The following is a 25,543-nucleotide window of genomic DNA, read 5'->3' on the forward strand; positions in this document are numbered from 1 at the left end:
GTGTGAGGAGGCTGGGAAGAAGTATACTTCCATTTTGGCAGGAATCCAAACTTAGGCTGATTGCCAATGACTGTTGGGGTCTTGAGCAAAGTTGGGAAAGCTCCATGTTCATACAAACACTAGTTTGCCTGAAAGACAATAATCGCCTTTGACCTAAGTGTGGAGCATCCATCTTTATTTCCATGGGAAATAAATAATAAAATAATAGATAATAAATAATACAGAAAATAATAAATAATACAAAAATTCTGCATGGGATAAGAATTTGCCACCACAAATTATGCCTCCTTGGCATATTTTAGGCTGATTATTTTTAAGAAGCAGACACAGGAGAAGCTCTTAAAAAAACTGTGAAGTTGACCATTTGCATTTTTAAGGGGAATTTCCATTTGGAAGGGTGTCTCCCTGTATCAGAAAGTGGGGAATGACTAAATCTCTAGAAACTCTTAGCAATGGAGAAGGTGAGGATTTAAAATTACATAAACTACACCCTTGTTTAGTGTTGTTTTCCTGGTAACCTCCCATAACTGACTCCTCACTTCCAATATCTTTTGTCTAGCTGGAGGTGTTACTTAAGGCATTGGCTTCAGCAAACTGGGGATCTACTCAGTTTTCCTGGGTCTCTCATGTACACAGGAGGTATACATGTTATTAAACTTAGGTCTGTGTTTTCTCCTCTTCATCTGTTTTTATACCCGTTTAAGTATTACACCAGCCAAAGAACTTAGAAGAGTGTAAGGAGATTGTTTTTCTCCCCAACATACTCTTCCTCTAGTCTACACCAATTCTTGGGTTGGAAAAGAGAGGGCAAAGAAAGGGTTGAAACTTGGTAATCGCCCCAAGTTAAAAGGGAGGTCTTTTTCGACAGGTTGCGCATTGAACGGGACCTCTGAGTTTGGCAACTGATGAGCTGAAAGCTGGACTTGGTAAACATTTTTCATAGGGGAAGAAGTATCTATACTTTAGTTCATCCTCTGGTTGCCCTCAGATTTCTTTCCGCTTTGCTAAGGAGAAATAAGGAGAAGGGCTTGCTTTTTGTTCCTAGTTGGACCAGAAAGGAAAGAGGGAAGCCAGTGGCCCAGGGAGCCATGGGTTGTGATTCCCGCAGAGATCAAAGTGCTTGAAAGGGTGGGTACAGGCTCCAAAGAAAGGTGGGTACAGCCTCCAAAGAAAGGTGTCCTTTGCCTGCACTCAGAGCCTTTCTTGCTCCTTCCTAGGAATTTATGTTTTAAGGGCTTAAGAGAAAGTCTGTTCAACCCTTCCGATTCAAGACTCATTCAATTAGCAGGATAAAGATATATGAAGTTGATGTATAGGTAGCTTGTTGATATTTGACTGTTTGGGGCCTACAAAAAGGGCAATTTGCTATGGTTCAGTTGAATATATTCTATATATATCCTATATATACAGAATACATGTATATAAAACACATACACAAAATGTGTTGAACTCAAGTAAGCTATGATTATGGCAATTGATTTCCTTTCTTCTACAGGGAAGAAAAGGCTGAATTTCCTGCTGTCTAGCATTTCAGCTCACAATGCGCCTGAATTAATCTGTTAATCTTTGCTGGAAAAGTCGGAAGGTGAATAACGGACACAGGCCAAGCAATCACATCACGGTTTGGGAGATGCCCTGCATTTAATTTCTATGAATTTATGAGAATGGATAGAAAAGTCACAGATTTTAAATTAGTACATGCTACCCTGCACTCACTGGTTTTAAGGTAATTAGTACTTGATTTTTAGAAATCAATCAGGACAATGCTACAGATTTTATTTGTTATTGACAACTGCTAGGCTGACAATCAAAACCATACTTAGGCTTGCTTTTAATTCACAGATTTGCCTATAAATGAACAGGGCCTGTATTTCGTGTTAGCATCAGCTGCTACTATTCCATCTGGAGTTTCTTTTTATCTCTTTTCTTGTTTTTACTCACAAGATACTCTCCTTACCCCGCCAGCCCACAAAATCTTAGTGCTAGTAGCAATCTTGGGACATGGGCTATTGAGTTGACCCGCCTGGGTTCAAATCCTGGCATTGCCACTTACTAGTTATGTGTGACCTCTCTGTGCCTGTTTCTTAATCTGTAAAATGGGAATGATAATAATAGAAACCACCTGATAAAGTGTCATGCGTACTAAGTGAATTAATATATAGCAATACACATAGTAAGACCTCAGTGAATGTTAGCTGCTGTAATTATGACCAATTGTGATAATGCCACTCTTGATGGAGATTGCACAGCCCATATTGCTCCTTTCATAGATGGGAAAAGGGGTGCAATATTATGGGCATACCACTTGTTCCTCAAAATCTTACTCATTCCGCTCACCTGGCTTCTGCCATATCATTTAACTTAGATGCTTTTTGCATTATATTAATTTGCTCTCGTTTAAATGCTCTCCTGTTGGGGAATTCATTTGTGTAGCCATACAACAGACAATGGAAATTTTTCATACCAAATCATTAATGCTTACATGCATGCGGAATAATATGTGAAATACTTTCTTTCGAGTTCTCTTAGTGGGGTTGACTTAAGATTAACAAATGTAGTAGCTTCTGTGCTTGGAGGGCCCCAAGAATCCCCTGGCCCCAAAAAACCCAACTCGGCCCGGTTGCCTGGATGCCCGAAAGTTCCTGTCTCCAGGTGACTCCTTAGGGGTAGACGCACTGTTACTTGGGACTGAGAACGACAGATATATTTTGAAAATAGATTAACCTATCTGCAAGTAGGCTCCTTATCTAAATTTTCACAAAACGAATCCCTCCAGCAAACCCGGGGAGAAGGAAGTTAAAATAGCGTGAAGCAAATGTGAACTCCAACTCTGAGCAGCCTGTAGCCGAGTGCCCTGTCAGCAAAGGCATTTTCTGAGAAGGGAGGGAGATGCTGGAACCTTCTTGGCTGCCTCCCAAATTCCCCATCATTTGTCAGCCTGGGACCCTATGTTGCATCTGGGCTTGTTCCCCGTTTCAGAGCTCAGATCATGTATGAACGGTCACATGTTGCATTTAAAAAACAATCTACCCGGTGCTCAGTTATCTTTGAGTGGAAAGGGGACAAAAATCAATTGCGAGGGTTTTAGATAAGTCTTTGCTTCATTTTGCTTGTAAACACATAATCATCTTACTTGATTTTATGACTTTGGTTTGAAGTGCTAAGCTTCCTGGACTTTTGTTTTGTTTTTTTTTTCCTTTTCATAAAGGAGGGTGTAGTGCTGGGGTTTTGCTGTAACCTCACATCTCAGTCTGCGAAATCTTGTAAAGAGCTCTGGGATCCAGTGCTGGGATCAGTCTCCTATGACGGGATTAGTATCCGTGCGTGTGGCGAGGTGCAATCTGGGTGAAGTTCCCAGACTGGTTCGCTGTGGGTGAATGTCCAATTCTTTTACAACTGCTTCCATTGTTATCTGCACTCTAATGTCTCCATTGTCCAAGGAAATGTATTTATGGGGACAGGCTGATGCAACAGATAAGATACATGGACTGGATGTAAAAGTACTTTGCAAGGAAGGTGATTCAAACACAATTCAGGTTGGGGTAGGGAATGGATTTTTGAAATAAAGGAAATTTCCGGATGTTAATGTGAGTTATTTCAGTTAATGGAATTGGCACAGGACATCCCAGAGGTTACAAATCCCTCGCCTGGCCAGGGTGAGCAGGGTATCACGTTTCCCGACAGCCTGCCTTGCTCGCCTTGAGGTGACTTTGTATGAAAAAAAAAAAAAATGCCATCAATCATTAGAGAAGATCAACTCTTGTTGCTTTATCTCTAAGAGAAGTCTATTCTTGTCTGTTTTTCTTTGAGCTAGAAGGTCTAGGCTGGATGTGACAGGTAGCTTTTTGGAATGTCCATCATCTTTCCAAAGGGGTCTTTAAATGAACCTGTCATTTTGTGCCCAAACAAGTAGTGTTTTAGGACCTGCTGCCCAAGCACATTTAAAAATACAACCACACCTTTGTGTGGTTTTTCAAAGAGGAGTCCTATTCCCCACAGTACAGCAGGAGTTTCTATGTTGTACGACTATCTGAACCTGGTATTCTGTCTCAAGAGCTCTGGTACCCCCAACTTGCCCTCGTTGTGGAGTGGCTGCTCCACCCGGAGAAGTAAATGATTCAGTCTAGATGAATGGGTAAAGAAGATGAGGTATATTCCTACAATGGAATATTACTTGGTGATCAAAAAGAATGAAATCTTGCCATTCACAGCAGCATGGATGGAACTGGAGGGTATTATGCTAAGTGAAATAAGTCAGTCCGAGAAACACAGATATCATGATTTCACTCATATATGGAACTTGAGAAACACAACAGATGATCACAGGGGAAGGGAAGGAAAGTAAGATAACAACAGAGAGAGGGAAGCAAATCACAAGGGACTCTAATGACACAGAACTGAGGGTTGCCAGTGGGGAGTGGGCGGGATGGAGGGCACTTGTTGGGATGAGCACTGGGTGTCATGTGTAGGTGATGAGTCACCGGGTCCTACTCCTGAAACCAATACTACACTGTATGTTAATTCACTTGAATTTAAATAAATAAATAAACAAATACATAAATAAAATGATTCCGTCTAGGCCTTGAGGTCCTTGAGGGCATCGGAAAAGCTTGTTCTGTACATGTATGCTTACAAATGGGACCCTGCATATCTGGCCCGGGAAGAGAGAACGTTCCATCTCGTGCCATCTGCTTGCTCCTTGAAAAGTGACCGGAAGTGAAGGGGTACCATCTCTGAAATAATAAACTCAGCAGGGGAAGAGAGCTTGCCTCGTCAAAATTGGATTCACACCTATGTTAAGGGAGCATATACATTCCGTTAAATCAGATTTGCCTCATCTGGGGAAACCGAGGCAGCGGTATAAACAAAAATGCGTAAGGGTGGGGAGAGAAGGTAAGAATTAGCCAGTTAAGCAGCTTCCCTTCCCTTGCCTCTTCCACGCTCCTCCTGCCTGGAGGCCAGCCAGCTGTCCTGTACCACCCACACTCGCCAGTACATTAGAGTCGATTATTTGTCTCTTTTTGTCAGCATTGAAATGAGGAGTCAGGCCCTGCCAAGGTGGCTCCACTGAGTGGGGCAATGATTTATAGATTAATTATTTTAAGGAACAAGGCAGCACAGCATGACGAAGTGGAAAGAGTGGTGTGCTAGGCGAAGACCCACATTTTAGTGCTGGCTCTGATCCTTAATAGCTGTTTGACTTTGGGCAAATCACTTAACCTCTCTGGGCCTTAGTCTCCTTATCTGTAAGTTGGGAATAACAACAATTGATGGTGGTGGCGATCCAATAAAATCCTGGCTCCGAAAGCATTTTGTTAACTCTAGGGCACGAAACATATGTAAAGGATTGCTGTTAGGTTTCTAGGGACATGCACGGTGACACCACTCAGCTGCTGAGGGGCTCCACTGTGTGACAGGACCTCAGGAAGTACCCTTAGAAGTCACATAGAAGAGAAAGTCCTGAATCTGTTGCCCTTATAAGCAGTTCCACAAATCTGCTCAACTGTACGACAGGAAGGGAAATGGGTCAATTATAAATAGTGTTAACTAAATAATACTTCGCTCCGTAACACTAAAGGGCCCCCAAATGCCCCAAATGTTTTATGAGCATTAACTTTTCAACATTAAGAACAATTTGGGATATGAGGTATAAGTCACAGTTTATAGTCTTTCCATTATCTGTGCATATGGAGGGGAGAAAATGGCGGGTTATCCTAGAAAGTGGAAAACCCCAAAGTCACATAGTATAGGATGGGGTTTCCTGACGAACGGGAAAACCCATAGTACCTGATATGGTTCATAATGTTTTCTTGAGGCTGTAAACCAGGGGAGGCACTAAGAGATCATTTATGTGATACAATTATTCTGCGGGGAGTCCATGAGGTTGATAAGCCATATGTACATAGTTCTTACTTTTCTTGAGCATGATACTTTCATTTCACAGGCGAAGAAAATAAAGGCATGTCTTAAGCCAGGTCATCTAACTTCCCCATCTACGGCTCTGCCCAGGAGATCTCGTTTCTAGAATTCTGACTGAAACCCTCACTGCCTCCCACACAGAGAGGGGTGGACTCTTTAGACTGGTTTTACCTCTCAATTCAGGGGCATATCAGCAATAAATGTCCTGTTGGAGACTGGTGGTAGAATCAAAACAGACAATTGACTTGTGCCTGTAGACAGCTGTAGTGGCATTACAAAATCACTGAAGTCTGTGCCTGTGTGTCACCAACAGAACTGCCCGAAAAAGTGAGTGCTGGATTGTTTTGTCCACGTCACACCTTTGGACTGGTTTGACCGCTTCTTACTGGAATTGGGTGGTTGTTTGGCGTTGCATTTCCACAGCCTAAAGGTTACCACATTTTCACCGGGAGCGAATTTGTACTGTGAGTGAAGAAAGTGTGAGCTTCCCGGGTATCCAGGCACTCAAGGCAGGCCCGGCCTCAATTGTGACTGATTGTTTCCCTTGGGCTGGCAGTTGCTCTGGGGCTGATATTGAATGTTACTATATTGGGAAAGTTGGTCACATCATCCTAACATGAAGAAGGGACAGGCAGACAGAGTGCTGTGGTGCTCGGAGGCTTTGCATGTGGCAGAAAGGCAGGTTCTGGTAAGGACGTGAAAACCCTGAAACCTTTCATGTCCTCCGGATAGCTGTCTCTGAGCACCACCGGACACATCTGGGTGCTAGTCCTTTACCCCTCTGGCCCTTCATAGTGTATTCACGGCAATAGTATCACTCACCGATTCCTCCTTTGCACCTGCCTTTGCCCAGATGTTGCCTGTTGTCTCATGTCCTTGTGTGGGTGCCTGCCGGGTCCTTCCACGTAAAGTATAAACTACCCCCGGAGCAGGGAGCTGGGTCAAGTGTAGTGAGCCTGATGACCATCTCCCCAGCACGCTGGGAGGGATTCTGGAGGGCCTCCCTACTCAACCCATTTCTCCACCCAGACTTTCTTGGTGGCTGAAATTGCTACTATCAGAGCACTTCAGCTGGCTAATGACAAAGAATGCTCCTATTAGAGTGTTCATTTAAGGACACTGAACCATTATCAGCCGTTAGCACCCTCTCTCGAATTAGTGTATCCGATACGCTAGTCAGTCACCCAGAAAAGCTTTGTTGCGATGGGACTTCAGATCAGGGCGGCTGTGTGGTTTTCCAACCTAAACCGCCAGTTGCGGATCTTGCGTCGGGGTCCCAAGACTTACCCTCAGTCTCCTTTCAAACGCCGAAATGTTGCCTTTGTTTTGCTCCTTGCGCTGCCGCCACTCGATGAGGTTTGCATTGTGCTCTCCGGGCAGGGAGATGTTGCATTTGCCCAGGGTGGGGTTGACCGCCCCGGCCAAGATGTGCGGCTCCGAGCTGAGGCTGATCTCCATCCCGCTGGCGAAGGTGACGCGCAGAGAGCCGTCCGGACTCACACGATAGGTGCTCTGGGTATTTTCTGTAGACAGAGGAGCAAAGGAGGAAGAGGGGGAGAAAGGGAAGCACGGCAGGCAGAGAAGAGACCAGCGGAGCCTCAGGAGGCAAGTCTGGGGCGGGGTGAGCAGAGGGGCCGCTACGGGCCCAACTGCCTTCTGGGCTAGCCAACCCCTCTGACAGGCCGACGCGCTCTCTGTCCGTCTGGGTCTCGTTATTTTCATAGCTGGGGTACCTTGTTTCTCGGATCAAAGATTCCTAATACTGCAGGCTGTGTTTGGCTTTCTCTTTTTCAGTTTTAAAGAATTCCCTCACAGAATCCATCTGGGACCTGGCGGGTTGGCCTCCTCATTTTGACACGCTGGGAGCTAGAAGGAGAAGACGAAGTTCAACTCTGCCTCCTTACTGCCTGGGGACACCCGCTGACCTAGCGACACGGTAACACTGACAGAGGTTGCTACCACCGGTCCTTTCAGAGTGAACCTGAACTCTGGACACTTGGGCGTCTGGGCCCATAACCTAACAACGGAATCAGTCCTTCATGGCTGGGCAGAGAGAAAACAAGACATTCCCGCCAAATGCAACCCTCCCTCCCTCCCTCCCTCCCTTCCGTTCTCTTCTGTTTTCTTCCCTCCCTCTCCCTCCTTCTCCCCTTCTGCCCCTTCTCCCCTCCCTCCCTCCAGGCTTCCTTTCCCTTTTCTTCCATTCTTACTTTACTCTCTGACTAGAATGAGATTTTAATTCTCTCGTTTCACTTACATTCTTGCCTCACGTCAGCATTGATCTAGAATGCTAATCTCAGCTGGGGCACAGACTTCATTTCTTTAATATAACCCAATCAGAGCCCGAAAGAGCTTTACAAACAGCTGGGTGTTGGGAAATGACCTGAAGGAGGAGCGGATTTGGCAGGGATTTAACCTCACAGCTCCCACAGAGATGTGGCCCAATGTGGCAACGTGAACTTTGTGAAAGGTGTGGTTTCGTTTGGGTTTTAGCCTCTGTAGCTGGAAAATAGGGAGGAGAAGCCATCTCCTCAGCCAGGAGCGAATTCTATTTATTAATGGCGCGCAGAGGTTTGAAGGCAGAAGTTAAGATAGGCGAAGTGGGAAGTATCCTTACCTTGTTTTAAAATATATATGGTACTAGTTGCTGTCAGGTTGGTTGACATGAGGACATTTTCACGGTTGGAAGTATCTAGTTCCACTTTTGTCAGCTTCTCCAGGTCGCTGTGGAAGCTGCTGACCTCTCCAGTGGGAAACGTCGCATTGGTCAGATGTCCCTCGGGGTCATACCTGAGGAATGTAACCGATCCCGACTTTGAAGCCTCTTGGCAGTGATAACAGGCCTTTGCAAATAAAAATCACTTGGCAGCTAATACAGTTTAACTTTGAGTGATAACAAGTATTATTAACCTTGTTCAATAAGAAGAAAAAGGTCAGAGAGATGATTAATCAAACGAAGGTATTTCTTGCAGCTTCTGAATTCTTGATGACTTCCTTGAGCTGTGCTGTTTTACAGAAAAAATATATCTGGTAATGAATCACCAGGGTGGAAAACTGATTTATGAATCATGTCCTGCTGTGTGTAATGTTGCAGGGAGGCCTCCGTTTGCAATTTGGGTCGATCCCATTAGATGTGATGGATAACAGACGCCAGCAGAGGGTGCTGTTGGCAAAGGAAAAAAAGGGCCAGAACTGCCCCAATGTCTGGAAGGGCAATAAACTGATTTTGCATTGTGATAGGAAAATTATATTTGTCGTTTAAGTTGCCAAATTTGAAATGAATGAATCATTCTTTCAACAAAATGAACAAGCACGGAGGATAATGGAAACATGTTCATCAAAACATTCTGGAGCCCCCTGATCCCAGTGTCACTTAATTTTTTTTTTTTAATCTTTTTAGAGTATAGTACATAATGCGTTGTAATTTGCCTATATGAGTAAGAGACAAAAAAAATAATTACCTGGGATAATAGGCAATAACATATATCTGGAAATATAGTCTAGTGAGTTTCCTTTTTTAAAAAAAAAAGTCGGAATGATTGGCAATCTCACTGTCCTCCAAATGGAAACTGCTTCCCTGAAGGCTTTTGATGTGGAGCTGTTCTTTTATTGCCAATAGAACCATGAAAAATAAACACTTCATTAAAAGTAAAGGCATGCACTTGGAAACCCATTACTGTTTTCTTTTCAAGTTGCAAATTACAAAATATTTAAGCACTTTTATTTGCTTTTAATATGTTAAACAATTATATTCTTTTTACCCAAAGTGAGCAGGGTACAGCCTGGACACGATGGCGAAGTCTGGTTTCACTATTTCCTCCCCCGACAATTATGCAAAATGGCACAGTGATTTAGTGTTAGCTCACTAGGTTTTAAAGAACTCAGCCTGGAGAGTTGCTCAAATGTTAAAACCTACACCAGCCTTTGGTAGGCTTGGGAGAGGGGGCTGGACCTTATCTTATCAGACGGAACTGAACTTGAGGCTATACACAGTGCCACCCCAAGCTCGGTGCCACGTGTATGCGTGCATGCGCACGCGCACACACACATGCTAATGGTTTAGACAGTCATGTATGCATATAAAAACAATCAGATAGGTCATTTGACGTCACAGACATGCCAAGCCCAATCGTTTAATTGGATGCATCCTTTGTTTAAGTGCATTTTAGTCCAAATGGTCATTGGTGTGTTGCTACTATGCAGCTAAGGCCTCATTATCAAGCAAAGGCCGAAGGGTACTGTTTGTGCCTGGGGTTGACGGCAGAATCCTGGGCCCGGCTCAGCCTGTTTGCCCATGGTCTGCTCTGGGGCTCTGTGGCTGCAAATCCCAGGCCCCTGATGAGAAAGAGGCATGGAAGGGCTTGAGTGCCCAGCACGGTCTCAACCCGTCTGCCTGGTCTTCCTTACAGGATAGGAAAATAACGTCTACCTTTAATCATCCCAGGGTGCCAAGCTGCTTTTTCCCTGCGGCAAAGTGTTTCCAAGAAGCAGAGAGAAGGAAGCTGCCTTCCTCACAAGGGAGACTGGGGCCCCACAGCCGGGATTATGCAGACAGCTCCTCTCTGTTTCACATCCATCGACAGCAACTCTGCCTCATTGGATTACCCTTCCTGATTTCTAAGTGGTTTCCTCAAATCATGGCAAGGTCACTCATGGTCATTCCCCCAGGAAATCTGACTTAAGATGCTATGCATGCAAGTTCCCAACAGGCTTTCCAGCTTGGGGCAATTTCCTTCTTTCTCTGTCACCCGGCCTCTTGTTTTAAAGCAAGATTTCATCTAAAGGGGAGGGCAGTGGATGTGTCCACTCCTCAGGGCAAGATGACAAGATCAGATGCCATCCGAGCCATCCATAAGCAGAGGTACAAGTGCCAAAAATTCCAACGAGACTTAGCAGTGGCCAGTGGATAACTCTGGTTTCCTAAACCCTTCTCCTCCAGACACCTTTTAAGCTCAGTCACTGGTGCTCTTTGTCTGAGATTATACATTTAAAAGCTTATTCCCCAGAGCACAGCCATGTTCCTACATATTCTGTTCCCATGCCCACTCTCCAAATTGACAGGAGGACATTTGGAGAGGAAAGATAAATAGTGCTGGATAAGACTGTGATTACCTGGAAAGATCTAGCTGGGAGGTGGCTGCCTGATCCTTTTCTGGTGAAAGAAACAATGGTGTTGGGGATCAGGTAGAATTTCCCATAGCCCTTCCCAGTTGCTGGGTAGCTCGAAAGTTATATTGCCTGATTTCCTTTCCATGGCTGGACATGCATCCTTCTTGAAAATGCATATTTGACTTTAAGTCTATCATAAACAAAGCACTGTACCTGGAGGGCGTAATGCTAAGTGAAATATGTCAGACAAAGACAAATAGTGTATGATCTCACTTACGTGTAGAATCTAAAACAAAAAAGAAACCGCACATACCAAACTCAGAAAATATCAGATTTGTGGTTACCAGAGGTGGGGTGGGTGGGGAAATTGAAGAAAGGTAGTCAAAAGGCACAAACTGCCAGTTAGAAGGTAAATAAATACTGGGGATGTAATGCACAACATGACGACTGTAGCTCCCACTGATGTATGGTATATAGGAAAGCTGCTAAGAGAGCAGATCGTAAAAGTTCTTATCAGAAGGAAAAAACTGTTTCTCTCTCTCTCTCTTTATGAGATGATGGATGTTAACTAAACTCGTTTTGGTAATCATTTCTCAATATTAGAAGTCAAGTAATTAGGCTGTACACCTTAAGCTTCTACAGTGCTGTGTGGCAATTATATCTCAATAAAAATGAAGGAAGAAATACCCCCAAAATAGCCCTGAAGCACTTTATCCAACACACTCACATACCCCAGTTCTGCCAGTCAGTCCTAGCAATCACATTTGGTGTTATCTTCCACGTGGTGTCTCTGTCATTTGTATGGTCCTAGGTCTAAACATATCGCCCACCTCTCTTCCGTGGGGTCACTTCCCAAGGAAGAGTGACAGGCGGAAGTACTCATCAGTGCATAATTCCCACAACTTTGGAAAGATTGCTCAAAAGTGGATAAGAAATAAAGGGAGCCTTTGATTTCCTATGGCTTACTTGAGGTTTTTCTCTCCGTCACAGGGGAATGCATGTTTCCAGACTGAATGTCAAAGATACAAGTTTAATCAAAACCTCTTATGTTGTGTGTTCCCCTTTGGTGCCTGCATCCTTTGGTGCAGAGTACAAGCCAACATGCTGCAACCCATCCCCTCAGGCCACAACATGGTAGCAAGCCCCTCCTTCTCGTGGCTCAGAGTAGCACTCGCTTAACGAGGCCTGCGAATGCTGGCTGGTGAATTGTGTGATCAGGTGATGACTGTAGTCTTCATAGTCATCAGAAGCGGGTCTAGTAAGAGGAGATTTGCCATCAGATCGTCCCTTCCTGTCGCGATTTTACAGAATTCCACTATTGAGGGTCTCGCAGGACACCAATCAGTGAAGAATTGAGTATAACTCCTGTTCTGCTCAGCACCTTGATACACCACGTGCACCTGGATGTGTGTGTGTGTGTGTGTGTGTGTGTGTGTGTGTGTGCATGCGCATGCCCCCATTGGAGCAAAGAAGACATTTGTAAAGGAAGTTCAGAATTCATTCTGGTCCTGGGGGTGCACATAGTTTCGTTGGGGTAGGGTGATATTTACACATTATGAAAAATATATTTGGTCTGATATTTTCTCATAAGGGATAGCCTGCCCTGTTCCCTTGAGGATAATTTAAGCCACAGCTAAACCATGCAGCGTAAAAACTAGAAGCTCCTCCACCTTGCTTTGAAGAAAATATTAAAGATTATAGAAGGAAATTCATGACTTATATTTTAAAGGAAAACAGACCGTTTTCCCTTTCTTATGCCAGAAACCTAACCAACCTAATATAAGCATTCTGTGGAAAATGCTGGAGTCCCCTTCCTCACCAATAACTTCATTTGGCTTCTTTTGATTCGGCTCCAAGTCCATAATGCCCTTCTATCTCCACTTGTCCTTTATTCAATAAGTATCAGTCTTGTGTGAGGTACCAGAGGTACAGTGCTGAATGAAATTCAAAGCCTAGCGGGGCAGATAAGACATTCACACAAATCACTCTAATGCCAGAATATTGCCATGTGCTTCTGTAAACAAGCTATAGAAGCTCAGAGGAGGTAGAAGTCTTTCCAGCTGGGCTGAACAGAAAAGGAAGAGAAGGAGATGGTATTTAAATTCTAGAAGGTAGGTAACGCTCAACTCTTGGTAGGTAGAGATGGGAGTGGAGAAGAAGGCATTCCAAAGAGAGGTGATGGTATGAAGAAAAGCATGCAGGTGGCTGGGATGTCCTTTAAAAGAACTGGGTTGGGGCACCTGGGTGGCTCAGTCAGTTAAGCGTCTGACTTCAGCTCAGGTCACGATCTTGTGGTTCGTGGGTTCGAGCCCCGCCTCGGGCTCTGTACTGACATTGTGAAGCTGGCTTGGGATTCTCTCCCTCCCTCCCTCTCTCTCTCTCTGCCCCATCCTGCTCTTTCGCTCAAAATAAACTTAAAAAAAAAAAAAAAAGGACTGGCTTGCTGGGGCACAAGGTTCCTCTAGGAGGGTAGTGGGAGATAAGGTTGAGAGGCATGTTGGAACCAGAGCAGAGGGGAACTGGGGTACCAGGCTCTGAAGGAAAGCAGGTAGTCAGTAGAGAGTGGAGAGGCATAGAAGCCTTTTAGGGAGAGAAGAGTGTGATGAAAGCAGTACTTTGGTGGCAGCAGATCTTAGAAGGGGATATGTGGAGCAGGAAGGCATGTTGGAAGGCTGCAGCCTTCGTCTGTGTAGGAAGATGGTGGCCTCTTGCCTTTATTCAGTGTACTGTGATGGCCCATCATTGGGATTTGTCTTCCTCACTAGTTTGCAAGCTCCTATCCATAGAGGGAGGGCACCCCTGTCTCATTCGTGCCTGTTTTCTCTGGCACAGAGTAGATTCTCGCTACATCTACTTGTTGAGTGAGTGAAATAAAATGCTACCAGTGGAAACAGAAGGGATGGGTGGATACAAGAGCCAATGTGCTTACAGAAGAGACAGAGCCAGCTATGGTGGTACCGGGAGGCCAGGCTCTGCCTATGTAGATGTCCTATGCGCTGCAGCTAATCCTTCCTACCAGCCTCTGGAATCTTTCCTACCGGCCTACTGGAGGCCGGTAGCCTCTCTTCCTTCTGTTCACTCCCTGTCGCTCTTGCAGTTCTCCCCAGCGTGACCCACGACAGTTCTGTCTGCTCATTCTTGATCCCTTATGAGGCATAAAGCACATACATGGAGAGGTGACTGAGCAAAGGTGTTGAGAGTCTCTGTCTCAGGAGACCTGAAGGGACGGTTGACAATTCTCTGTTCTTGTTTAACTGAAATCCTTCGCCTGCCTGGAGACAGGGGGCTGGACCACGTGGTGCTTTAGTTCCCTCTCTACTCTGAGACTCTAGAAAACACTGGAAACATTTTGATGTGTGTAGACTGATTATTCATTTACATAACCAGTTCTCCATGGGAATCACATCCTATGCCCAGGCAGGTATATCCCCCAGAGGCATGGCTTGTTTGCTTTGCCCCTCCCCTCTACTTCTAATCTTACCAGGGAGGAGGGAGAATCCCTCAGTAGCCACCTTCCATAAAATCGAGCATTTATAAAATAGCCTAGAAGGCACTCAGAGCTATTATGAGGGCCTTCCAATTTGTCAGTGGATGGCTTTTTTGGGGGGTGGCAGGGGGTTGTGCTAACAAGGGCCAGAAAGAGAGAGAATACAGTAGACCAGGGATCAAGAAATCATGTAAAGTCACAGTCTCGAGTGGACGGCTCTCACATGGTCCAGGGCCTGAGGAACTAACTATCTGCTCAGCCTGGACCAGCAGCAGTGACACACTGAAGCTTTGGCCTCAGTCTGGGACCTTCCCAGTTTAGTATAATAGAAGCCTGTGCCAGGGAAATGCTTGGGAAACAGGCAAGGGCATCCTGGCCGCTCTTGCAGGCTCCTGGGCAAAGAAGGCTTGCCTGCTGTGTGTTTGCTGGGCCCCTCCCGTGGGCCCCCGCTGTGGCAGGGTCATTGCAATTAGGAACCCGCCAGCCCCCTCGGGCCAGAATTGCCTCCTTTGGTCGGTATTCCTGCTTTGACAGTCACCTCTCCGTGAGCCATTTGTCTGTGGTCAGCTTTCCCCATGACATTCAGGATGTGTAGGGGCAGTCAAGCATCAAGTACTAATACTTGGGGTGTGCAATTTTGAGCCTGGTCCGAGTCAAACGGAATTATGAAAATCAATGAACTATTTAAACAACATCACATTACCTAATACAAGCCCACATACTACCACTGCACAAGATGCATTTTAAGATCCCATTTGGATGACCCACTGTTCAGGGTCATCCGTGTCATTTCTTCTCCCCATCGCCACAGATAATCAGAAGCTGGATGGATTGCTGGCTTAGCTACCTGGACGCGGCAGTCCTCCGTCCTGCCAAATTTTGCTTCTGTTTCTGCTTCTCTGTCTCTCCCCTCAGAGCAGAATTTCCATTTCCACCTTGGCAAACAGTCTCTCCCCTCTGGCCACGGAAGGCAGCCTCCTCACCTCGGAGCAACGCTCGAGTTTTGTCAGGAGGGCCTGGCAGCAGCGGCCCAGCCATACTCTAGCGACCTCGGCAGGGTTCTGACCCTGGACTAGAATAGTGGCTCCAATTCTGGGTTCCCCAGCTTCAGAAGGACAGAGAAAAACTCGAAGGAGTGTTCAGGACTGGCTTAACGCCTTGGAGGATAAAAGTGAAAGAAGTCAGACTCTGTATAGAGAAGACCGTAAGAAGAATCAATTACGTCGTGCAGGGTGGGAAACTGCTCATGCTTTTCTGTGCGGGTAAGAAGGGACAGGGGCAGTGTCACATCGGGCACTGCCGTTCGGCACCAGAATGGACTGCTTCAGGAGGAAGACGGGCTTTCTCTCCACAGATGCTTTTCAGTTAGGAGGGTTTCAGCATAATCCTGGCTGGAGTTAAGGTGAGAGGAGGAAGAAGTGGGTATTTAGCCCCCTTTCTCTCTCATTGTGCTATCACACTCCTCATTCCCTGCTCCTGGAGGGAAAGTCTAGCTCCTCAGACTTCCCACGGTCACTCTTAACAATCCCAGATCCTCCTCTTTTTTCTGGAAGGCAGTGAGGGTAGTAGTGGAAAGAACACTGAACTGGATGCTCAAAGACCTGACTCAAGGCTCAACCGGTGAGCAACTGTGAAGAGGTGAGTGTGTCCCTATCTGGGCCTCAGTTTCCTCATTTGCAAAGTAACTTCTTTTAAAACATTTTTTTAAAGTTTTTATTTTTTTTGAGAGAGAGAGAGAGAGAGCGTGAGCAGGGGAGGGGCAGAGAGAGGGGGAGAGAGAATTCGAAGCAGGCTCCGTTCTGTCAGCGCAGAGCCCAACATGGGGCTTGGAGTAACCACCCGTGAGATGGTGACCTGAGCCGAAATCAAGAGTTGGACGCTTCACCGACTGAGCCATGCAAGGGCCCCTAAAATATCTTCTAATGTCACTTTGTGGCTATAAAACTCCATAATTACCCCCCTGTGAATGCCTGCATTTCTCACCTCTCAGAGGCTCAACATTGATTATTTGGCGACAGCGATGTTGATACCTTTCACTCACTGCCAGTCAAGTCCTGGTAACAGGCCTGGGCTCCACACACCGTATCTTGCTTGCCACACGGTGCCTGCATCAACGTGCTGCCAGTGGGAACCAGGCGCACGACCTGATCTGACCACAATATTCTATTCTCTATCTGGCATTGTCAGCTTCTCCCCTCTCTATTGGATCATTTTCATCGGTATACAAATATACTGTTACGTTGCTCATTAAGAACAAAACTCCTTCAGCCTACCCCATTCTCCCTACCCCTGCTCCAATTTCTCTGCTCCTCTTTACAGCAAAGCTTCTCAGAAGAGTTCTTTTCTTCTTACATGCATCACATAATTTATTGCAACCATATCAATGTCATCCTTTACCCTTGAAATCAAATCCAAAAAAAAAAAAAGTTACCACAGATCCATAAATGGTGCCAATAGCTTTGATCCAAAGGTTAAATAACCTGGTATTCCCTTCGAAGCTTCCCCCGAACACAGTTCGAAGAATATATCTTTTTTAGTTTTTAATAATTTTCCTTTTTTTCATCATGGTAAGTATACTCTTTATATCCCCATACTATATCCCCCCTCCTCTCTGGTAACTACCAGTTTGTTCTGTATAGTTAAGGGTCTGTTTCTTGATTTGTCTTTCTCTCTCTTTTTCCTTTGCTTTCCTTTGTTTCTTAAATTCCATCTATGAATGAGATCATATGGTAGTTGTCCTTCTTTGACTTATTTTGCTTACATCATACTCTCTAGCTCCACCCATGTTGCTGTAAATGGCAAGATTTCATTCTTTTTTATGGCTGAGTAATATTCCACTGTATACACATACCGCATCTTCTTTATCCTTTCATCCATCGATAGACACTTGGGCTGTTTCCATATCTTGGGTGTTGTAAACAATGCTGCTATAAACATAAGGATGCATATATCCTTTTGAATTAGTGTTTCTGTATTCTTTGGGTAAATGTTCAGGAGTATTATTCCTGGATTATAGGGTAGTTCTATTTTTAATTTTTTTTTTTTTTTGAGGAAACTCCATACTGTTTCCCACAATGGTTGCACTCCTAAGAAATCTTTACTCATTGTCTCCAATCTCCTTCCTCTCAGCCACTATCATCATCTTCTTCTTCTTGAGATATAATTCACATACCATAAAAGCCACCATTTTAAAGTTATACAATTTATGGGCACCTGGGTGGGTCTGTCGGTTAAGCATCTGACTTTTGATTTCAGCTCAGGTCATGATCTCACATTGGTGAGATCGAGCCCCGCATCAGGCTCTGTGCTGACAGCCTGCTTGGGATTCTTTCTCTCCCTCTCTCTCTGCCCCTCTCCTGCTCGCACATGCACTCTCTCTTTCTCAAGAAATAAACTTTAATGTATATAATTCAGTGGCTTCCAGTGCATTCACAATGTGTGCAATCATCACTACCACTTCTAGAACATTCCATCACCCCCGAAATAAACCCCATCCTCTTTATCAGCCAAATCCCATTCCCTTTCTCAGACCCAGGCAACCACCAATCACTTTCGGCCTGTATGAATTTGCCGTTTGTGGACACTTCACACAATATTTGTCCTTTGTGACTGGCTTTTTTCAGTTAGCATAATGTATTTGAGGTTTATCCATGTTGTAACATATGTCGGAACTTCATTCCTTTTTATGGATGAATAGCATTCCATGGTATGGATGTACCCTATTTTGTTTGTGTGCTCGTGTCCTGATGGACAACGGTTCTTCACACTTCTTGGCTATTATGAGTAACACTGCTGTGAACATGTGTATATCCATTCTCTCTGAAACCAGCTCTGCTCAGGCTTTTGTCCCCCATGGTGCCACGGCACCTGCCCTTCTCAAGGTGAACAATGACCTCTACAGTGCTAGATTGAATGGTCGATTCTCAGTCCTTATCTTACTTGACTTATCCAGAGTATCTAACACAGCTGATCACTCTTTCCTGTTTTACTTGGCTCCCAGGACATCCTACTCTCCTGCTTTTCCTGCTACTTCACTGGGCTGTCCTTCTTGGTCGCTTGCCGGTTTCTCTTCATATTCTCTGCTCTAAACGTTGGTGTGCTCCAGGTCTAGTCATCATCTTTTCTTCTTATCCCATCTCATGGCTTGAATACACTCTAACCACTGGGGGGTACCAAATGTGGATCTCCAAATTTGAAATCTCCAGCCTCTCCCCTCAGTTCTAGATGCATATAGCCAATTGTCTACTTGACGTTTTCACTTGGATGTCTAAGGAAACTGATTATATCCCAAACTGAACTCCTGATCTCCTGCCCAGTATAATGTATTCCTTGCACACTCTTCCTCGTGTTGATAAATAGTCCAACATCCAGTTGCGCAGGCCAAAACCTTTGGAGTTCTCTCTAACCCTCTTTCTCTTCACTCCACATCCAATCTATCAGTAAGTCCTGCTAAATCTACCGTTAAGATATACTTAGCATTTTACCACGTATTGCTGCCTTCAGTCCCTGGTCTAAGTTGTCATCTTTTGCCTGGAGTATCGCAGACCCCTCCTCTCTCCACCACCGGGCTCCCCTGTTTCCACCAGACGGTCTGATGGATTCAATACAGACTGATTCTTTACAAATTAAGTCACATTACATCATTCCTTTACTTCAACCTCTCCAGTGGTTCTACATCTCACTTCAGAATAAAAGTCAAAGTCTTTACAGAGTACTACATAAAGTAGGCCTGGCCACTTCACCTGCAGCCAGTGTGACTGGAACGGAGTAAGAATAGCAAGTGCAAAGGCCCTGCAGCCTCTCTGCCTGGAATGTTCTCTCTCTTCCCTCCTCCTAGATATCTATATGGCTTACTCCTTTATGTCCTACAGGGACTTACTGAAATGTCACCTTCTTAGTGAGGCCTTGTCTGACCACGCAGCCCAAAATAAAAACCCCTTCGGCCCCGTTCTCTTGATCTCCCTTACCCCGCTTTAGTTTTCCACAGGACTTTATCACCATCTGAACTTCTGTACATTTTATTGTCTCCCTCCAGCGTAATGTAAGCCCTACAAAGGTAGAGATTTTTTAAAAAACATTTAAGTAGGCTCCATGCCCAACGTGGGGTCAAACTCACAATCCTGAGATCAAGAGTTGCGTGCTCTATGGACTGAGCCAGCCAGGTGCCCCGAAGGTAGGAATTTTTATCTGTTTTGTTCACAGCTGTATCCCCAGCCCCAGGGGGATAGAGTACTTGATACTGACTGGCACTAATTAGGTGCTCCATAAATATTTGTTGAATAAACTGGTTACTTTTGGTTTTTCTCCCCTCTAGCTTTATCGAGCTATAATTGACAAAGAAATTGTATATATGTAAAGTGTACAATGTGATGAATCGATGACTCAGTGAATGAATGGTTGAGCTGTTATTTTGAAAAGTAGTTAATACTTCAGCCATTTCTTGTTGCTTGACCGAAGTCAACCATTAGCTTTCGAAACAGTTGTTTAATTTCAGGTGCGGTGGGATGTTGCATGAACTTTTGAAAAAGACGTTCTCATTAGAAACTTTATCTTTCTTCAGGGTAGTGTATTTACAAATTTGGGCTCTTGAGACAGACTGTTGGGAGTTTGAATCCTGGACATCTGTGTGAACCAGGACAAGTTAACCGTTCTGTGCCTCAGTTTCCTCATCCATAAAATAGGCACACCAGGAGCACCTATCCCATGTTGTTATTCTGGGAATCAAGTAAAATGATGTACGGAAATCACCTAGCCTACTACTTGGCACATAGTAAAGGTTCAGTGAACAGGGGCTCTTATGACTCTTATTAAGATGTAAGAGAAATTTTTCAAAAAATAGAGTAAGACTTGCAACAGCAACAACTAAACACGTATTTCTAAGCGAAACTAAAACAGCTGTCCAGCTTTTTTGTATAAGTGGCATTTCTTTGGGAAACGATCCAAAATGTGAAGGCCAATTGTTTTGTCCCTTTCCTCTGGAGGCTTGCAGGAGATTGGACAAAGCCCTTTCACGATGCCTGCCTCCTCACAGAACAGTCACACCGGGAACCCCTCATACTTAACATTTCCACTTGTCACGCTTTTCGACTTTAATGCCATTGCGGACTCTGGGTTCAGATTCCAGAGATGATCTTCACTCAGTGCACTGCTTAAAAATTCAGCAATTCCCTTTTGTGGAAAAGATGCTTGCCAAGGGCTGGCAGACTAGCTTTCTAAGTGAGTTGACCTGCAAACAAGGTTGTCCGTGCTTGAAAAGGCAAGGACAATGGTCTCCTTCCGTGTCGTGACACCTCCTAGAAGCTTGCTGTCAGACACACCCTGTGCTAATTCCCAGTTAAACAAAGCCATCCCAGGTCCAGTCTGTGAACGCTGCAACATGCCAGATTCTCTGACTCGTGCAGGGAAACCGAGGAAGCCCAGACCTGTACAGGGGTGTCTGGCTCCACATTTCAAAGAAGCAGGCAATGGAGTGCAGCCACTCCTGTTCAGCGTTTGCCCTACATATTTCACACTTGCTTTCCAGGGTCTAGTTCTTATATTCTGACTTCTATTACCTCCCACAGCAGCTTATACTGACTTGGGCTTGGCTGGGCTGGGCACACGTTCATTTATTCGTTCATGAAACCCCACAGGGATCAATAAACACTAGTGAAGCCACACTGCTTCTTTGTTGCTTTCGAACTATTTTCTTAGTTTTGTTATTTAAATGAAATTCTACCTTGTTTTCCCGGCTATGCTGGAAATTTCTTGAGTACATGGACCTCTATCTCATTCCTGTCTCCTGCCGTGCCACACCTGCTTCTTCATTCAATCTATGTTTTTACTATTATGCTCTGCAAAACTGCTCTGGAGAAATGGGTTTGAACCCTAGGAGTTAGGTAAAATTTTCTCCGTGACTTTTGATTTTTTTTTTTTATTGTGGTTCTTACGAGAAAATAGCATGCAAACCCCGGCAATTACTAAGCCATTTCCCCACTATAATACCATTTCAAATAAAAGCTTAACAAAGCCTACGCTGAGAATGAGAAACTTACTCGTAAACGGTCGTCCATCCATTTTCATTACTTTTGGTGGCTAGAAGCCCCGTGTTTCCAGGATAGGTCATCACGGCCAGATTATAGCCTTGGGCTGACACTCTTTTCAGGACTCCATTGCTGCTTATGGTCAGCCAGTACACCTGCCCACCGGGCACCACAAGCCAAAGGGGGATCCCACCTGCGTCACGGCGAATGTGCACAGAATTGCCGTTGCTGCTGGTAACTGCACCTAAGTCACCTTCGGCATTGTAGGTGAAATTATATACATAGTCCCTTGTTATCAAGTTCAAGGTGTGCAGGTGGGTTCCATTGACAGTGAACTGGTAGAGCTCCTGGTCAGCAGGTGAAGCAATCTCATAAAGGTTCATGTCGTTCAGGTGGGCCTGGTTCCTGCTAATGGTACGAATTCGAACATTCCCAAGGTCTGCGACATAAAGGGTACCGTCGGGTGACACTGCTAAGGAGGAAGGGGCTTTCATCTTTGCATCTTTGGCATAGCCGCCATCACCTGTGAGAGAGAGACCATGGTTTTAATAATCGTCATCGCAAGCATTTCTAAGAACACAGCCATAAAGAGAAATCGCTGTGCATCAGTAGTCATTTTAAAGGGAACAACCAGTGAACCAACACTCTCTGCATGCCCCTCCCTTGACAAATCTGAAACTTCCTCAGAATTCTTGAGTCAGTACCAGTGAAGACGAACAGTAAGATGCGATTCTCTCAGTTAACACTGGTTTTGTGACATCCTCTACCCTGCCGTTCAGTATCGTATCGCAAGATGCGAAAAAACAGCGGATAATGGGAGCCACACGAAATCTGGCTGGAAGTCCAGGCGATTCATGCGTGTCAGTGCTTGTGGACCTGCCTCAGGACTTTGCAATTCTACTGTGCCTAGAGGACCCTTCTTTGGCTCATGCCCATGGTCACATTGTCAAAGTACACTAAGTCTGTAAGTGCAGCAATTATTCAGAACATCAAATTTGATAACTGGAATAAACATCAGATTTGCCCTGAATGAAAAATATAAGTTAGCAAAATAACTATAAAACTAATTGTCCAGGAAAACATTGGAAATATTGATCCAAAGTCGTTACTGACCAAGTTGCTCACTCTTGATTCCTCTGGCCCAAGGAAAGGCAAAGGTTAAGAGAATGATGCGGGCCTGGGTGAGCAGTTTAACAGGACTGCAGGTAGCATGGAGGGATCGCCACATCCCAGCAATAAATGTATCGGTTGACATTTAGAGGACTGTTTGCTATCTGGAATATCTGCTCCATGTTTGGGGGAAAAGGCTCTTTTTTAAATATATTTCAGTTGGAAGTAAAGGGCACTACAGGTTAGGGAGAAAGGTTTGTTTTTTGGTTTGTTTGTTTTAAGCGATCAAAGTAGCAGAGTGATGTCCTGAGAAACATCCACTGTGGGAGTTTATTTTGCCCCTATGTCCTCCAAACAGCTTGTTCTAGTCTCTTTGGGTTTCAAATAGCAAACACGGTTAATTTGGAAACCAGTCACTTAGGGGAAGTGAGTTTTGCCTTGGGTAAATCAGTAAATTCAGGTTTTACCTACTTTCCTTTTCTCCAAAGTACAAACAGTGTTATGATCTTACATTCATATAGTGATCTTAACTTAACCATATCAAGATTTTGTTACACTAGTTTATCCTCAAGCCAGCAAGGTGATAAAACCGAGACAAGTGACCTCTTTAACAGATGAGGTAAGCGAGTCCCCAAGAGGTTTTGGGGCTTGCCCAGCATCACTTGGTCGGCTGGTTGCAGACCAACGACCAGACACTAGGCTTCGTAACCCCAACCCATCGCTTTCTCCACTTGCTTATCCCAGGGTCCACAGGCAACACTCTGTGTTTCCTTTTGACTCTTCTGATGCGCGTTTTTCTTTTGGAAACAGAGAGGGAGCTGGTGAATTGCTAAAAAGGTCATACCTGAGAAACAGTCACAGTTGGGGTCAATTTTGCAGTCACAGTCAGTGGGAGCACCGGCTATGATGGAGATCTCTCCATTGGTGGTGACCTGCTGAATGCGGTTCACTCTCCTCTCGTCCGTCTCGGCGATGAAAAGCAGCCCGCTGTGGGACACGCCGATGGCCCTAGCAGACTCCAGAGTGGAGTGAACTGCCACCTTGCTGACCAAGAAATGATCGATGCCTGGCACCTGGCAGTGAATGGGGCGCCCTGCGATGATCCGCACGCGCCTGTTCTCAGAGATTTGCAGCACAATGTTGTTATCCAAGACATACAATGAATTGTCCATGGGATTGACCGCAAGGTCTGTTGGCCACTCTAATCGCACCTGCGAAAAGAGCAGAACACACACTGTTAGGTTACAATTTCTTTCCAGGGGCAGTTTTACCTTAAAAGAAAAATTGGCTTATCGCTTCCCTATCTCGTGAATTTCAGCAACATTGGTCTGGCAAAGCTGGGGGAGGACGGTTGATCACATTTTCTGGGGAAACCTATTTATCATTTTTACTATTTTCAGCATAATGTAAATTCATTTTCAATAATTCCAGAAGGATCCTCTAGAGTAGCGTTTTGCAGAATGTGGTCTCTGGACCAGCAGCAACAGCATCACCCGGGAACTTGTTAGAAATGTCAGTTCTCAGGCCCCAACCTAGACGTATCGAATGCGAACCTCTGGGGGTGGGAGCCCAGTCATCTGTGTTTTAGTAAGCCTTCCAGCATATTCTGCTGCACACTCAAGTTTGAGGACCAACGTTCTAGGGCTTCTGTGTCACTAGGATATACAGTTCTCTCTTACTATTCTGTAGATACATGGAAGAACAAAGTCATAGAGGCTTCTGGAAAACATGGTACTGGAGAAACTGGATTTTACTCTAACAGCAACCTTTGGGGACAGGACCTTCCGTTAGCACAGACATAGCATCCATCTTGTGGAACACTCAGGCACAATCTATCAGCTGGTGATATGGGATCCTAGGTTGTAATGTACTGCCATCTAGCTTGACCTGGTTCACTCCATCTGTCCCTTGCAAACGGGTTGATCTGTTCTTTCATTGAGTACTACCTTCTTTGGGCTAAGTCTTGTGGTAGGCTTTGGGAATTCAGAAGAATACTATGACACATCCTCTGCCCTCAAGTGACTCATGGTCTAGCAAAGCCCTTGGAAGGGTCATTAGGTATTGACTCTCCACGTTATGAGAAAGAAACAGCAGAGAGGGTATGAGAGCCCTTCACTCAGATTAGGAATCAGGAGGTGGGGAATTCCCAGAGAAAGTACTACCCGAAATGACCGGTAGGAGAGAAATGGGATGAAAATGGCGTGGGGTGGGGAGGGGGAAGTGTTGAAAGCCATCCAGGTAGAGGGAACAGCATGGATAATGGTCCAGAATTTACAGACATGTGGCCCATCCAGGTGACTACAAATAATTTGCTAAGTCTAATATATGTTGAACATATGGGAGTAGTGAGCAATGAGAATCAGGAGGTAGACAGTGGCTAGGTATTATGGATTGAATTGCGTCCCCCTAAATTCATGTAACCCCTAATGTGACTGTATTTGGCAACAGGGCCTTTAAAGATGTTATTACAGTTAAATTAGATCATTAGGGTGGGGCTTTAATATAGCAGGACCGGCGTCCCTATAAGAAGGGGAAGAGACACTAGGAGTGTGTAAGCGTAGAGAAAATGCCCATGTGAGGACACGTAGAAGGATGGTCATCTGCAAGCCAAGGAACGAGACCTCGGGAGAAACCAAAGCTGTCAACAACACCTCGATCTTGAACTTGTAGCCTCCAGAACTGTGAGAAAATAAATTTCTGTTATTAAAGCCATCCAGTGTGTGGTATTTTGTTATAGAAGCCATAGCAGACTAATACACCAGGTAATGAAGGGATGTGCATGTGCAGCTTTATTCTCGTGGCTGTGAGACATCACTAAAGGGCTTTAAACAAGAGTGTGACATAGCTGGGTTCTAGAGGAATCACACTGGCTGCTTTTGAGATCGTATTGGAAGAG

At 44.9% G+C, this 25,543-nt stretch overlaps 1 protein-coding gene across 4 annotated transcripts in view; it reads right to left on the reverse strand.

Annotated features, from left to right (window-relative positions):
* TENM1 (teneurin transmembrane protein 1) overlaps positions 1-25,543 on the reverse strand; it is a 796,361-nt gene that overhangs the window by 19,748 nt on the left and 751,070 nt on the right. For all 4 annotated transcript variants that reach the window (XM_040467962.1, XM_040467961.1, XM_040467964.1 and 1 more), the window contains 4 exons: positions 23,492-23,858; positions 21,550-22,060; positions 8,537-8,709; positions 7,207-7,442 (listed from right to left, as the gene is read on the reverse strand). In XM_040467962.1, the coding sequence (XP_040323896.1) occupies positions 7,207-7,442; positions 8,537-8,709; positions 21,550-22,060; positions 23,492-23,858 (1,287 nt within the window). The remainder of the gene's footprint in view (positions 1-7,206; positions 7,443-8,536; positions 8,710-21,549; positions 22,061-23,491; positions 23,859-25,543) is intronic.

Source organism: Herpailurus yagouaroundi, unplaced genomic scaffold (genome assembly GCF_014898765.1).
Source record: "Herpailurus yagouaroundi ecotype Mexico unplaced genomic scaffold, PumYag 67641, whole genome shotgun sequence".
NCBI classification, from domain to species: domain Eukaryota; kingdom Metazoa; phylum Chordata; class Mammalia; order Carnivora; family Felidae; genus Herpailurus; species Herpailurus yagouaroundi.